This window comes from Arvicola amphibius, chromosome 3, assembly GCF_903992535.2.
Source record: "Arvicola amphibius chromosome 3, mArvAmp1.2, whole genome shotgun sequence".
Taxonomy (NCBI): domain Eukaryota; kingdom Metazoa; phylum Chordata; class Mammalia; order Rodentia; family Cricetidae; genus Arvicola; species Arvicola amphibius.
In genome coordinates this window covers 184,628,961-184,641,660 of record NC_052049.1, presented here as the reverse complement: position 1 = coordinate 184,641,660, position 12,700 = coordinate 184,628,961, and the positions used below count along the sequence as shown (strand labels likewise).

At 56.1% G+C, this 12,700-nt stretch overlaps 2 protein-coding genes across 2 annotated transcripts in view; one reads left to right on the top strand and one right to left on the bottom strand.

Annotated features, from left to right (window-relative positions):
• The first annotated feature begins 674 nt into the window (after positions 1–674).
• Positions 675–9,936, top strand: LOC119809112 (3-ketoacyl-CoA thiolase B, peroxisomal-like). The gene is given in 13 exon segments (XM_038321890.1): positions 675–912; positions 1,046–1,139; positions 1,964–2,021; positions 3,551–3,630; positions 4,432–4,474; positions 6,274–6,372; positions 7,349–7,429; positions 8,171–8,349; positions 8,496–8,675; positions 8,932–8,987; positions 9,076–9,124; positions 9,127–9,220; positions 9,566–9,936. Coding segments are annotated over 13 exon segments (1,260 nt in total). The 5' UTR covers positions 675–741; the 3' UTR covers positions 9,642–9,936.
• Positions 9,775–12,700, bottom strand: part of Dlec1 (DLEC1 cilia and flagella associated protein) — a 46,450-nt gene continuing 43,524 nt past the window's right edge. The window contains exons 32-37 of the mRNA XM_038322290.1: positions 12,526–12,610; positions 12,167–12,376; positions 11,489–11,650; positions 10,629–10,782; positions 10,279–10,402; positions 9,775–10,193 (exon numbers count right to left, since the gene is read on the bottom strand). Coding sequence (XP_038178218.1) covers positions 10,070–10,193; positions 10,279–10,402; positions 10,629–10,782; positions 11,489–11,650; positions 12,167–12,376; positions 12,526–12,610 — 859 coding nt within the window. The 3' untranslated portion in view covers positions 9,775–10,069. The remainder of the gene's footprint in view (positions 10,194–10,278; positions 10,403–10,628; positions 10,783–11,488; positions 11,651–12,166; positions 12,377–12,525; positions 12,611–12,700) is intronic.

The window sequence follows — 12,700 nt, the reverse complement described above, 5'->3', positions numbered from 1 at the left end:
CAGAGGCCTTTGAACCCCTTCAGTGCTTGATCAAAAGGGCATTTTGTTGTTTTGTTTTGTTTTGTTTTGTTCCCGCTGTCTAGGAATCCAAAACTGTCCAAGAAGAGGACTGGGAATCTCAAGCTTGGGTCCAGGGACCCAGGAGAGAAAAAAGCCAATTAAGAGGACAGGAATCAGAGTCGGGACCTCCAGTTCCATCCATAGTGGGAAGCTGTTGCCACGGCCCCAGAACCTCCTGCCTTTTACCTGACGTTATGCAAAGGCCGTGCTTTGGAAGACGGAATTCTGGTTTATGTCCAGAAACCCAGACAACTTTTGAGGTCCTGCTTCCAATGTTGACTGCAAAATGCTGTGAAAGACCGGAAAGTTCCAGTTTACACTTCTGGGAGAGGCTTCAGAAATGTGCACAAACTTTATATATATATTTGAAGCAAATTCTTATTCTGTAGCCCAGACTGGCTTTGAACTTGCGCCATTCTCTCTTGCACCATCACAGCTGTATATGGATGAACTATCAAAAAGAGGGGTTTTGGAATTCATTGACCTGTCTTTAAGAAGCTGGAAGGTTGTGGTGGGGTGACCTCAGGAAGACTCCTCTTCTGATTGGCTGCAGAAGGGGTAGGCAGGACTTGTGAAAGACTTAAGGCTCCAACTGGCTCTGACCTCCTGCAAACCACGGTTTTTTTATCCCCTTGGGTCTGCACCCAGAACCCAGGCAAATCTTCGGGACCCACTTCTGCGATGCATCGACTGCAGGTAGTGCTGGGACACCTGGCAGGCAGGCCCGAATCGAGCTCCGTGCTGCAAGCCGCGCCCTGTTCCGCGGGCTTCCCGCAGGCCTTGGCCTCCGACGTGGTGGTGGTGCACGGACGGCGCACCCCCATCGGCCGTTCGGGCCGCGGTGGCTTCAAGGTGAGACCCCTCCGACGGGCAAGGGTCGCAGAAGGCGGCCAGTGCGATCTTGCCCACTGGGCTACGGTGACTGCAGAGTCCCCGGGTGGGGATGCGGGAGCTGGGTTCACTACCGCTGCGCTTCGCCCTGCAGGACACCACCCCAGACGAGCTTCTGTCGGCCGTGTTGACCGCGGTTCTCCAGGACGTGAACCTAAGGCCAGAGCAGCTGGGAGACATCTCCCTGGGTGAGCTCACCTGCCAGGCCCGCGCCGGGTCCTCCTCGCCCTCCCTCCCGGGACCCTTCTCTCTAAAACACAGACTTGAGTTTTCTGAGGGGAAGGACTGTACCACAGAGATCTGAATGAAACTGCTCCTAACAGCCAGTCTTCAACCTAGAACCTCGGGCGCCCCCTCGAGGCACATCTGCCCACTGAGTGGACATGGAAAAGCAGGAAAGCCCTGAGATAGATGCTCTAAAGCCCAGGAGGTGGGTGGCCATGGTTCTACACCTACACCGACATTCTGCCTGTCAGCCCGGCTGCAGGTGTAGAGAGGGTTCACCCGTCCCTGCCCTAACCTCCGCTTTTCCCTGAATTAGAACAACATCGTGTAGGACATGGTTCTATCCCGGGATGCCAGCCTGTTCCTCCTCCCGCGGTGACACTGGGCTTGGGGGAGGACACCTGGGGACACTAGCCATTGCAGACTCGCTTCGCTCCCCCACAGCCCTACTTCCCTCAGCCTTGAGGCTTTTGCCCCGTGTCTCTTACCCTAGAGGCGCACCTGTTGCCAGGCGAGCAGGCCACCCGCCCAGCTTGCTGATGTGGAGGAGCATGCCTTAGCAAGCATGCTGGTGGCCCTCCAGCGCTGGGCTGGTGGGTGACGAGCGGATGGTATCTGGCTCCCCGTTCCTCAACCTCAGCCGCCACAGCTTCTCACGAACCTCTCTGCAGAGGCCTTAGATTCCTGGAGAGATCTGGAATGTCTCCTTTCTGGGACATCTTTTTTTACCTTAGGCTTCAGGACACCCCACTCTCCCGGCACTGAGTAAGGGCTCTTCTGCCCACAGGCAATGTGCTTTTGCCGGGGGCCGGAGCGGTCACAGCACGCATCACCCAGTTCCTGAGGTAATCCTTCCCGTTCTGCCTCTAATTGTCCACCGTGACTGCTGGGGGTGCTGGTGCTGGAGTGTGAGGTGAAAGATCAGGCTGAAAGAAGATATTGAGGCAACCAGAGGACACTGAACTCTGTCCTGTGAGCATAACCTTTTCCCTACTTGAAGGGGGTGTGTCACTGGGCCAACCGCCAAGGCACCCAGGGCTTGGGGACTGGGGCAGAGCCTCTCGGTGGCCTAAATTTTAAACAAATCTGACTTAACAGAGACCCTTTAGTGGGTGGAATCACATGACCAGGACCGGGCAGTGTATGTTTCCCCTCTCAGATGAGCATCTGGAAGCCCAGGCTTGTCCAGTCCTCAGTGGCTGGGGGGGGGGGGGGGGGTTGTAGCATGGGGTGGGGTTGTACCCCAGGAAGAGCCCTGGTCCTCTCAAGACAGCAAACCAGTGGTTCATTCACTGCCACTTGGGGATGAGGGCCTTTTTCCCTCAGTCCTTGCTGCATGGGCTGGAAATAATAGCAACACTGATCACTGGCAGAGCGACTGGCAGCTGGAAGGGTCAGTCTTAGCCTGGGGTTCAAGCTCTCCATGCCTCTCACTAGTCTGGCCAGAGACTCTTGACTCCAATCAGCTGGTTCAGTGGACCACCGGCTGTCTGCCTGCTTCTCTCCTCCCTCTGCCCATTCTGCCCCCCATTTTAGCCAGCTCTCCTTGCCCTGGCTAAACCCTAACCTAATATACCCAAGCTCTCAGGCTTCAAATGGTGTAGTTCTTGCTCAGAAGATGGCCTCGTTCCTCCCTATGGTGTGGCTTTGGCATGAGGCTCTACTGTTTGATTCTGTGTTGTTGGTGCGTCCACTAAAAACTCAGTGCTCTCAGTGCCTGCACACCAGAACCATCCTAATTCCTATGTGCGTGTCCTCTGGGGTTCTTGGTGTGTCAGCCTAGGACCTGGAATGCTCCTAGGTCTTTGCTGTGTTGGCCAAGGCCTGTATGCCACCTTGGAAGGCAGCTCCAATAGCCTGAATGATTGAACCCAGGGCACCCAGAGGAAGGAGTAGAAGAATGAACATGCCAAGTGGGGAAACAGTCCACAGAAGAGAAAAATGGACACACTGGACCAACTTTGTGGTCACTAGGAAGGCCAAGGGATGGGGATGAATGGCGGTCCAATGTTGGCATGCAGCTGTTTTGCCCTAGCCCGGCCATAGGCCCACTGCTTTATCCTCAGGGGTCCACAGAAATCACTGGTGGAGGAAGGAGATTGGCTGTGGCCCACAATAGGCTTTCATTGTCTGTGCTGGGAACTGTAGGACAAATAAGTGTGCCTGGGGGCTGTGGGGAGTCAGGAGCTGTGCAGACAGGCGTGCTCAGCACCTACTTCTGCTCCTATGGAACTGTGCCTGTGGGGGCAGGCTTCCCCGTAGTTCTGATCTGCACACACACTGCTGGGGCTCTCACGGGGCTCAGAAGTCTAGTGGGCTTCCTGTGAGACACTGTCACGTCCAGGGCTGACAGCCATTCCCCCCTCTATTTCAGCGGTATTCCAGAGACAGTACCTTCATCTACCGTCAACAGACAGTGTTCATCGGGGCTGCAAGCAGTGGCCAACATCGCTGGTGAGTTGTGATTGCTGGGTGCACAGGAGTGGACCCTGTCCTTGATCCTTGTCCCTCAGGACCTTAGGCAGAGAGGAGTAGAGGAACACCCATTGTCACACCCTGTTGTGGAGTATTATTTTTACTGGGCAAAGATGTGTGATGTTTGTTTATGCTGTGGGATATAACTTTAACTGTGCAAAGGTGTGTTACGTTTATCTCTGCTGCATTTGTTAATTATGTAAAGTGTTTCACCTTGTCTGCCTAAGGCACCTGATTAACCTAATAAAAAGCTGAATGGCCAATAGCTAATCAGAGAGAGAGAAAGGAGGATAGGTGGGGCTGGCAGGTAGGGAGAATTAATAGGAGAAATGTAGGCTCAAGAGAAGAAGATGGAAAGGAAAGGAGAACAGGAAAGAGAGAAATATGCCTGTGGCAAGAAGCCAGGCAAGCGCCAGCCTGCCAGACTCTGGAATAAGCAGTGAAAATAAGACATACAAAAAAAAAAAAGGAAGAAAGAAAGGAAGGAAGAAGGAAGCGCAGAGGCAAAGGGTAGATAAAAAGAAACAGGTTAATTTAAATTAAAAGAGCTAACCAGAAATGAACCTAAGATAGGCCAAGTATTCAAAACTAATAAAAGTCTCTGTGTTATGATTTGGAAGCTGAGTTGCTTGGTACAACACTCCAAATCTTTTCTGGGTGCCCCTGGGTCTTCTGTGAGGCTTTGGTGAATGTACCATGAGAGCAGGGAGGGAACGGGTTGTGCTGCTCCAAGGCAGGCCCACTCTGGCCAAGGATGGTTATGAAGTGCTTTCGTTGCAGGTGGCATCAGAAATGGGTCTTATGACATTGGCATGGACTGTGGGTAAGATGGTCTTCCTGCCGTCAAACTAATTTTGCTCTCCTCAAGCCGTGATTCTCCCTGCCCACCGCAGCGTCTCACTGGGCTGGACTCACACAGATGCAGCCTGGGAGTTGTTGAAGCTATGATGAGCATAGTTGTCTCTTTCATTCTTTCTTGCAAATCCGATTGTCACCTTGGAAATCTGAAGCACTTGGACTTTGCCTGTTGCACTGGCTGATTGCCTATGCTCCTGAGGGAGGTGGCAGAGAAGGCGCCCTCAAGTCAGGGACATTTCCTTATAATATAAACATTCGTCTTCCTAGGCTGTTGCCTTGTCTGCCACTCTAGCACCAAGGGAGATATTCCATCTGAGACTGTTCTGAGGGACAGGGTGAGACCCCTGCTCACTGTCTTCTCCACTCAGCCCCTTTGTTTCTGACACTGGGGCCGAGGGCTGCAGAAGTTACGCCTGATGGTGGATTCAGGAAGGAACATCTGATGTTGGAAGACAGCCTAGGCGTGCCTGGAAGATAGTCTTGGCAGGCTTTGGAGCGAGCTGCCCCAGGTTCTGTAGAACAGCTTTGATAGGAAGCATTGCTGGGTCCTGGCTGCCTGCGCTGGGTTTTCCTGACCCATGTGTTAAAGTCCACAAATGGGGACTATGGTAGGCAAGGGTCACAGTCATCTCCTGTTTGCCATAGTGAGGACAGCAGCTGTGGTGGCCTGAGGGGGCAGGCTGGGGCTCCACGAGGTCCTCAGGATTCCAGTCCCAGGCAGGTCAAGGACAGTGGTGCTGGAGACAAAGCAGCTGTGCCTGGCGGGTGCCCACATCACCTGACCAGCCTCTAGCTTCTAAGAGTGCAGCTTGCCCAGGATTGAACCGTCGAGTTGGGTTCATGCCGGTGACCATGACCAGTTTCCTCCTTGCCAGGACTTCACATCCTCACCCCACCTCAGCTCTGTGGATGCTGTAGAATGATTAGGTAGAGAGAGACACAACCACTGCTGGCTGTGGGGCTTGTGTGATTCGGTCACACTGTGGACAGGTTCTCAAGCCTAAACAGGATTTAGACAACGGCCAGGGCTGTAATCTCAGCTGAAGCAAGGAGATTGGTGGTCAAGGCCCGCTGGAGCTACTTGAAATCTGGGACTGAGACTGTCTATCAAGATTCTGTCTCAAAATGAGACTAAAGAGAAAATTAAGGCCAAGCGATACAGCGTAGCAATGTAGTGCACATTTAAGGTCCTGTAACTAGCACCCAGTCCTCCCAAAAAGAATGAAAAGGGCTCATGTTATGCCAGAGTTGGGGAGAACTTAGCCAGGACTGCTGGCCATCGTGTGGCCTCATGGCCACCTCCCCAGCAATGTCTGGTCTCTCTGCACGGACCACCTGGTCTTTTTTCTCAGCCATCCCATTTACTGGCCAATCGACGCAGGCCAGGGCTTTCTTTGATGTAAACTTAGTGTTCATCGTGTCTTGCTTCTCTCTCTGACTTGGGGACATTGAGGCTGAATCAGGCTGATTTGATATGTCCCACGTCAGAGGGACAACCAGAAGGTCATCCCTGGGATCCACTGCTCACGTAACTCAGCAATACACAATACGGCAGGACCCCAGAGCTGGGTCTGGGTTTGGTACAGTGCGGTGTCTTGGGCTGGAGGGAAAGATGGCTCAGCCACTGCAATCCCTGCTCACTGGCCAGGTATCTGCTGCATGCCTGGAGGGATCCCTGGCTATTTATTGCCCAGTTCTTGCCACACAGCTGGTCATCCCTGGGGCTTCCTACTAGGTAGGGCTGAGAACTCACTCCTTCCTCAGGGTGGAGTCCATGACCATGTCCGAGAGAGGGAACCCTGGGAACATTTCTTCACGCCTGCTGGAGAACGAGAAGGCCAGGGACTGCCTGATTCCTATGGGGTGAGTGTCCACAGGTGGCTCTGTGTGCGTGCACGTGTACATGCATGCATGTGTGTGTGTGTGTGTGTGTGTGTGTGTGTGTGTGCGTGTGCATGTGTGTGTGCATGTGTCCACTCACCACTATGTACTCTACCAGAGACCACGGAATTTTACCCTCTGTGGCTGGCAATGCCTGGCCTTGAACCCTTCAACCTCCGTCCTTTGAGAACTATGTACTCAGCAAGGACTGGGTATGGATTGACATGATCCTTGGCTTTCCTTTCTTTAAACACTTGAGTCCTCTCTGAGCCCCTGAGTATCAAAACATATCCCATGTTTCCCCTCCCCCACCCCAAGGTGCCCAGGCACAAGGAGGATGGTGCCAGATGTCCCCCCAAGCTCCTGTTGAGAAGGATGTAGGGAGCACTAAACATGCTTGGGGAGGGGACTCAGGCCTCTGAGATGTAGCCTGGGAAATTTGTTCTCTATACCTCTGTCAGCTACAGTCATATCTGTGATCTCTGGCCTTTGCCAACATCCAGGGGCAGGGATCCCTGGTTGCACAGCCATACAGAGAAAAGCTTGCAGTGGGCAGTGATCTGGCTGTCCAGATCCTCTCTCCAGAGACAGCTTGGAGTCATAGGAGAAGCTGACCAAGTGTGGCAAGCTAGTGCGCCCAGCATGTCCTCTGGTCCGCTCCTTGGGATGTCACTGGGTAGGAGGTCATGCCTTCTGCAGGCCTCACACACAGGCTGTCGGCCCCCCATAAAGAATGTTTCCTTTGGTATGTGCCTCTGAGGATATGACCAGTAGGGGTGCTCCTCACTAAGAGGAGACAGGAGTGCCACCTTCTGAGAATTTACTTCTGTCCCTGGGGCAGGGACTGGATATCCTACCTCTGACCCGGATGCCCAGAGGTGCAAGCACAGGCCTTCAGTACGGCCCTGGCCCTCAGGCCAGCAGACCCACAACCTCCTGCTTTGCTGTTTGTGTCTAGGATAACCTCGGAGATCGTGGCCGAGCGGTTTGGCATTTCACGGCAGAAGCAGGATGCCTTTGCTCTGGCCTCCCAGCAGAAGTGAGTGTGGCTGGGGTGGGCTATTGATGGGGTGGAGAAGTAGTCTGAACTGGGGCTGTCAAAATGGCACGACAGTGTTGGCTAGCCTCATGCCTCTGGGTGGGAGGTGGAACATTTCGGCACCACTGTTGGGTAGGTCTTCCCAGTCCTCTTTAACTGTATACTCTGAGGTCTGAGGGTCCTCTCCTGAGCAGGGCCTCAGCCCTTCCCCCACTCCGTTCCTTGAGACATAAGGAATAGGACCCTGTTGTGACCAGACATGGTGGCCACTGGTGATCCTTGAGCCTGGAGTATGGGGTCAGTGGTGCTAAAACCTAGTCTTCCTAGCGTAAGAGGCAGACCTGGGCCTGGGGTGGTGACCCGAGGCTGCCATTAAAGAAAACCAGAGCCTCAGGCTGTGGGAAGCACCAGCCTGCCTGTGGAAGAGGGCACTGAGCAGGCTGAGTGGCCTAAAGAGCACTGAACAGAAGGACACCTCTGCGTGTCCCACTCTCTGTTGGGATGCGATGAAGAATCTAGAAATCTGGGCATGCCTCTCCCTCCCGGAGGAAAGTGGTGTCCTGAGGAGCCCTCAGCAGTCTCTCACAGCTCCATGGTGGGTGGGGGGGGGGGAGACAACACAGCAGTCCCTGGGTTGGAACTGCCGGGGGCTGTGTCTTGCTGAGTTAGCAAAGGCCACTCAGGGACAGACAGGAAAAGACTATGATCCTGCCTGAGATTCGCTGTCCATGGTGCCGGCAGGGCCGCGAGAGCCCAGAGCAGGGGCTGTTTCCGAGCTGAGATCTTGCCTATGACAACCACAATCCTTGATGACAAGGGCAACACGGTGTCCCAGGATGAGGGCGTCCGTCCCAGCACCACCATGGAGGGCCTGGCCAAGCTGAAGCCGGCCTTCAAGGATGGAGGCTCTACCACAGCTGGTGAGCGTGAGCCGGGAAGAGGGCTGATGGAGGTGACCAGTTCTTCTCCAAGACGTGGAGCTGAGGCCCCTTGGCAAGGTGATGGTGGAGGGCTGGCTCTCTTCAGCTCAGTCTGAGGCCTCCTCATCCCACCCTTCCCCCACCAGGAAACTCCAGTCAGGTGAGCAATGGAGCAGCTGCCGTCCTGCTGGCCCGGAGGTCCAAGGCTGAAGAACTGGGCCTTCCCATCCTTGGGGTCCTGAGGTCCTATGCAGTGGTCGGCGTCCCTCCTGACATCATGGGCATCGGTCCTGCCTATGCCATCCCTGCAGCCTTGCAGAAAGCAGGTGAATGGCCCCTTCTCACCCTGTACCTGGACCCCTGTTACCTGTATCTGGACTGGGGTGTGCTGGGTTTGACCTATGGATGCTCTGGAATGGAGGTGGGTCAGGCTAGCGCCCCACAGCCAAGGCCTCCCTATCCTACCACTGGGACCCACTCGCCTGGCACAGATGGACCACAAGAGCTGTAGTTGGGGTGGAGCCCAGAGGAAATCCAGAGTCCCGCCATGACTGTCAGCTCTGCTCTGTATCTCGCCTGCAGGGCTGACTGTGAATGACATAGACGTCTTTGAGATCAATGAGGCCTTTGCCAGTCAGGTGAGCCTGGGTGTCTGGTGGGATCAATTGGGCCCGTGGTTCAGAGCAGATGGAGGGAGGCTCCAGCCATTGCTCTGGCTCCTTCCAGGCCCTCTACTGTGTGGAGAAGCTGGGAATTCCTGCAGAGAAGGTGAACCCCCTGGGGGCGCAATAGCCCTGGGCCACCCCCTGGGCTGCACTGGTGCAAGGCAGGTCGTCACGCTGCTCAATGAACTGAAGCGCCGTGGGAAACGGTAAGGCTGCTCCTTGTGGAGTGGTGTGGGGGGTGTTGGAGCTGGGGTGTCTGATGGCTGGGGCCTGGGGAGATGAGCGTACACACACACACACACACACACACACACACACACGCAGGTATTCTGAAGTAGGGATGGAGGGGTGAGACCTGCCTTCCTGATGGCTTGCTTAAAAGGCAGCATAACCTGTGGAAGGTGTCTGCCACCTGGCTGTGTGTCGGTCCACGGCTCAGTTCCCACAGATCTGCTCTGCTCATCTGTCCATGAGCCTTGTTGCCGCAGCTCTGCCTGGTGAGGGCACGGCTTGGGCAGGCTCTGCGCAGCCAATGCAGGCTCTTTCCCCAGGGCTTATGGAGTGGTGTCCATGTGCATCGGGACAGGGATGGGAGCCGCTGCTGTCTTTGAATACTCTGGGTACTGAAGCCCTGACTGCAGGCACTGCCCAGAGAGTCCTACAGTGGTGGCCAGAGGGGGACTCTACAGAAGCCATCTGCATGAGACACTCAGCGCTAGGGGGGTGCATCACAGCACTTTAATCTAGATAATGTGATCATCGCAAAATGGGGACAATTGGGCATGGGGTCTCCAGTCTGGTCCTCCCAGCTGGATCACAGTCAATGCAGATTACTCTTGACTGCAGGACCGCGTGTACTTCTGTGGGACAGTGGCCTCGTGAATGATGGTTGTGATCGGCAAAGTAAATGTGTCTTATCTGATTCCGTGTCAGTCATTTTTCATTCCGAGTCCAGCTCTTGCTTTGCCGGAATCTGTGGCCCATCTTCCTAGTGATAGTGATCATAGTCACCCCGGTGGTGGCCTAAGCTGGTTAGCCCTGGAGACGGCAGAGCCTCAGAACTGGTGGGGTATCACATATCTCTCGTCGTAAGAGCCTCGGCCCCGCAACCGCAGGGTGCAAGGCTTCTCACTTAGCACCCCTTCCACCACCAGCGTGGATTCATACAGCAGGCTGCTCCTGGGGAATGGAAGGGGGGTTAGGCAGTGCCGTCCAGTGCCCAGGCCCCATGGGCGGTGTCCCGGAGGCAGGAAGCAACTCTTACCTAGGATTGAAGAAGACCTCAAGAGGGACGGAAACTGGGGGCGCATTGGTGGGTCGGGCCTCCAGCAGGCCACTGCCTGGGGAGACCCCAAAGGCATTATCCTCCCTGGCTGGTTCCTCCTGTCCTACACCGAGAAGAAAAGAGGCCACACATGGGCACAGGCTGCTCCAGACGTTGTCCCCGAGACCAGACCAGTCTCTCAGGTGTCACCTCTGGTCCTCCTGGCAACCCAGGACAGGGCAGCCAGGAACTGGAGGACTGGTAGACTCCAGGAGGTGTCCGATGCCACCAGCCCTGGGGTCTTGCCTGGGCCCATCGGGGAGCAGCAGAATGTGGGGGTGACAACGTACCCATTATCACTGTCCAGTAGCTCAGGCAGTTGCTGAGGTTCGTGAGGTAGACCTCCCTGGTGTGCGGCTGGTTCACGAAGCAGGTCCCGAAGTCTACCCAGCTGGTGGAGAGCTGCAGCACTGGCACAGCCACGACAGCCCGCAGGGGCACCTCCTGGGAGCCCACGCCCGTGTCCCAGTGAGGGGTGAAGCATCCTTACCCATTGGGGATCCGGGACACAGGGAAACCCACCTCCCCCGAGGACTGACACTTCTGAACAGAGCTAGGGTTGCAGGTCGGTGGGCAACCCGGGGTTTGGCACTGCCACCCAAGCCAGGCAGGTGGAATCCGGCAGGGCCAGGGTACACCCTCGGCTTCTCTACCAGCCTTCCTCCCAGGGAGCCAGTCAGCCGTCCGACCTCCATCACCTTCCCTCCTCCCATGGGGTTCATCAGACCCTGAGCCAGGTCGCTCAAAGGCCCCAGAAGTTCACGAATCACCCAGGCACTGGCGTGGTCAGCTTCACTGTGGCCCCCGGCTGCTGCCAGTTTCCAGACCGCAGGCCTCCACTACCCTCCTCTACTCCTGGTCCCTCTGTCATCCCACAAGCTCTACACTTTAGCTCTCTGTTTGCATCCCCAGCTTGACCGTCTGATTCCCTCAGCTCCACACTGACCTGTGTGTGACCCGCTCAGTGGCACTCAAAGCTCTAGGGAGCCAGGTAGTGCCCCTCATGGCTTCCTCGGTGCTCACTGTCCCCATCAACCCGGCATACCCTAGGTCTCTCTGTGTCATTTCCAGGCTTCACTGGCCACCCCCTCCAGGGAGCACCCTGGATTTCCCCCTCCAGCCCATCACCCGTGGGACGCCCAGCACGTGCCTGGAAGGTCTGGTTGGTGAAGCCCAGGAGCAGATTCCCTGTGAACACCATCTGTTTCTCTCCGTTCTCACTTTGCTGAATGTCCACTCCGGGCAGCATCTGGTCAGCTGGGAGCTTCTGGTAGGACAGCAGCTCCAGGGAGAGGGAGAAGGACACGTCCACCTGAGCGGGTGTGGACACAGTGTCACTCCAGGTTGCTGAAGGCAGGTGGCCTGCCCGCCCAGCCAGGTCCTGTTCAACCCCCAGTTTATGGGGTTTGTGGAGCCCAGAGTGGCCCAGCTGCCCAGCACATGGCTCAGCAGTGCCCCCGCGTGGATCATGTGGCTCCCAAGCCCCGTACATGTCTGCTGTGTATGCAGCACCTGGCACATGAGAAGGGAGGGAGCGTGGTGTGAAGCGGGGACACTAGTGTGCACTGGCCTCCACCGGGCCGTCAGCGGTGGTCCATAGATTGGGACACACACTAGCAGGTCTGGACAAGTTTCTGGGACGCATGTGGCTATGTGCAGTAGGTTCATCTGTGTGTAACCTGTGCAGAGGGACTCCGTGTGTCGAAAGGGACATGTCTGGGGCATGCACCTAGGATTGTCCATCTGTACCTGGTGCTCAGATGTGAGCAGGACATGGGTGTGTGTTGCCTGTGCAGTGGGGGTGGAGACGATGCGCCCCTGCACTGACCAGCATGTTCTCCTGTGGGCGGAGGGCCAGCTGCCGGCCCGAGGAGGCCGTCTCCTCTTCACACTGCTGCTGGTGACAGGCTCGGTTGTCCCCGCTGGCCCCACCTTGAGACATGAAGAAGGGCCTGGAGACCAGGACCCGGAAGTAGTGAACGATTTCCGTAGTGTTGATCAGTTTCAGATGGCGGGTGGTAAGCCGGTCACTCAGCACCTGGGGCCACAGGAGGAGGGGGTGGGCATGGTGCATCCCTTCCCAGTCCTCAGGCTGGGAGTCTGGAAAAGGGACTCACGACTTGAAGGACCCCCAGGCACATGGGAGGTCCAAGTCCTTTGGCTGGTGCAGGGTGACATCACACTCACCCCACAGCAGGGATTTTTCGGAATGAGGTCGCTGGCTTGGCACCAGAAGTCCAAGTAGCCGCTGCTGTCCAGCTCGGTGTTCAGCCTGCAGAGCGACAGGCACCGCTCAAGCAGCCGGGATCCGGGTCCCGCGGCATCCCGTCTCTGTCCTTTGGCTCTGAGAACCCGGCTGGTG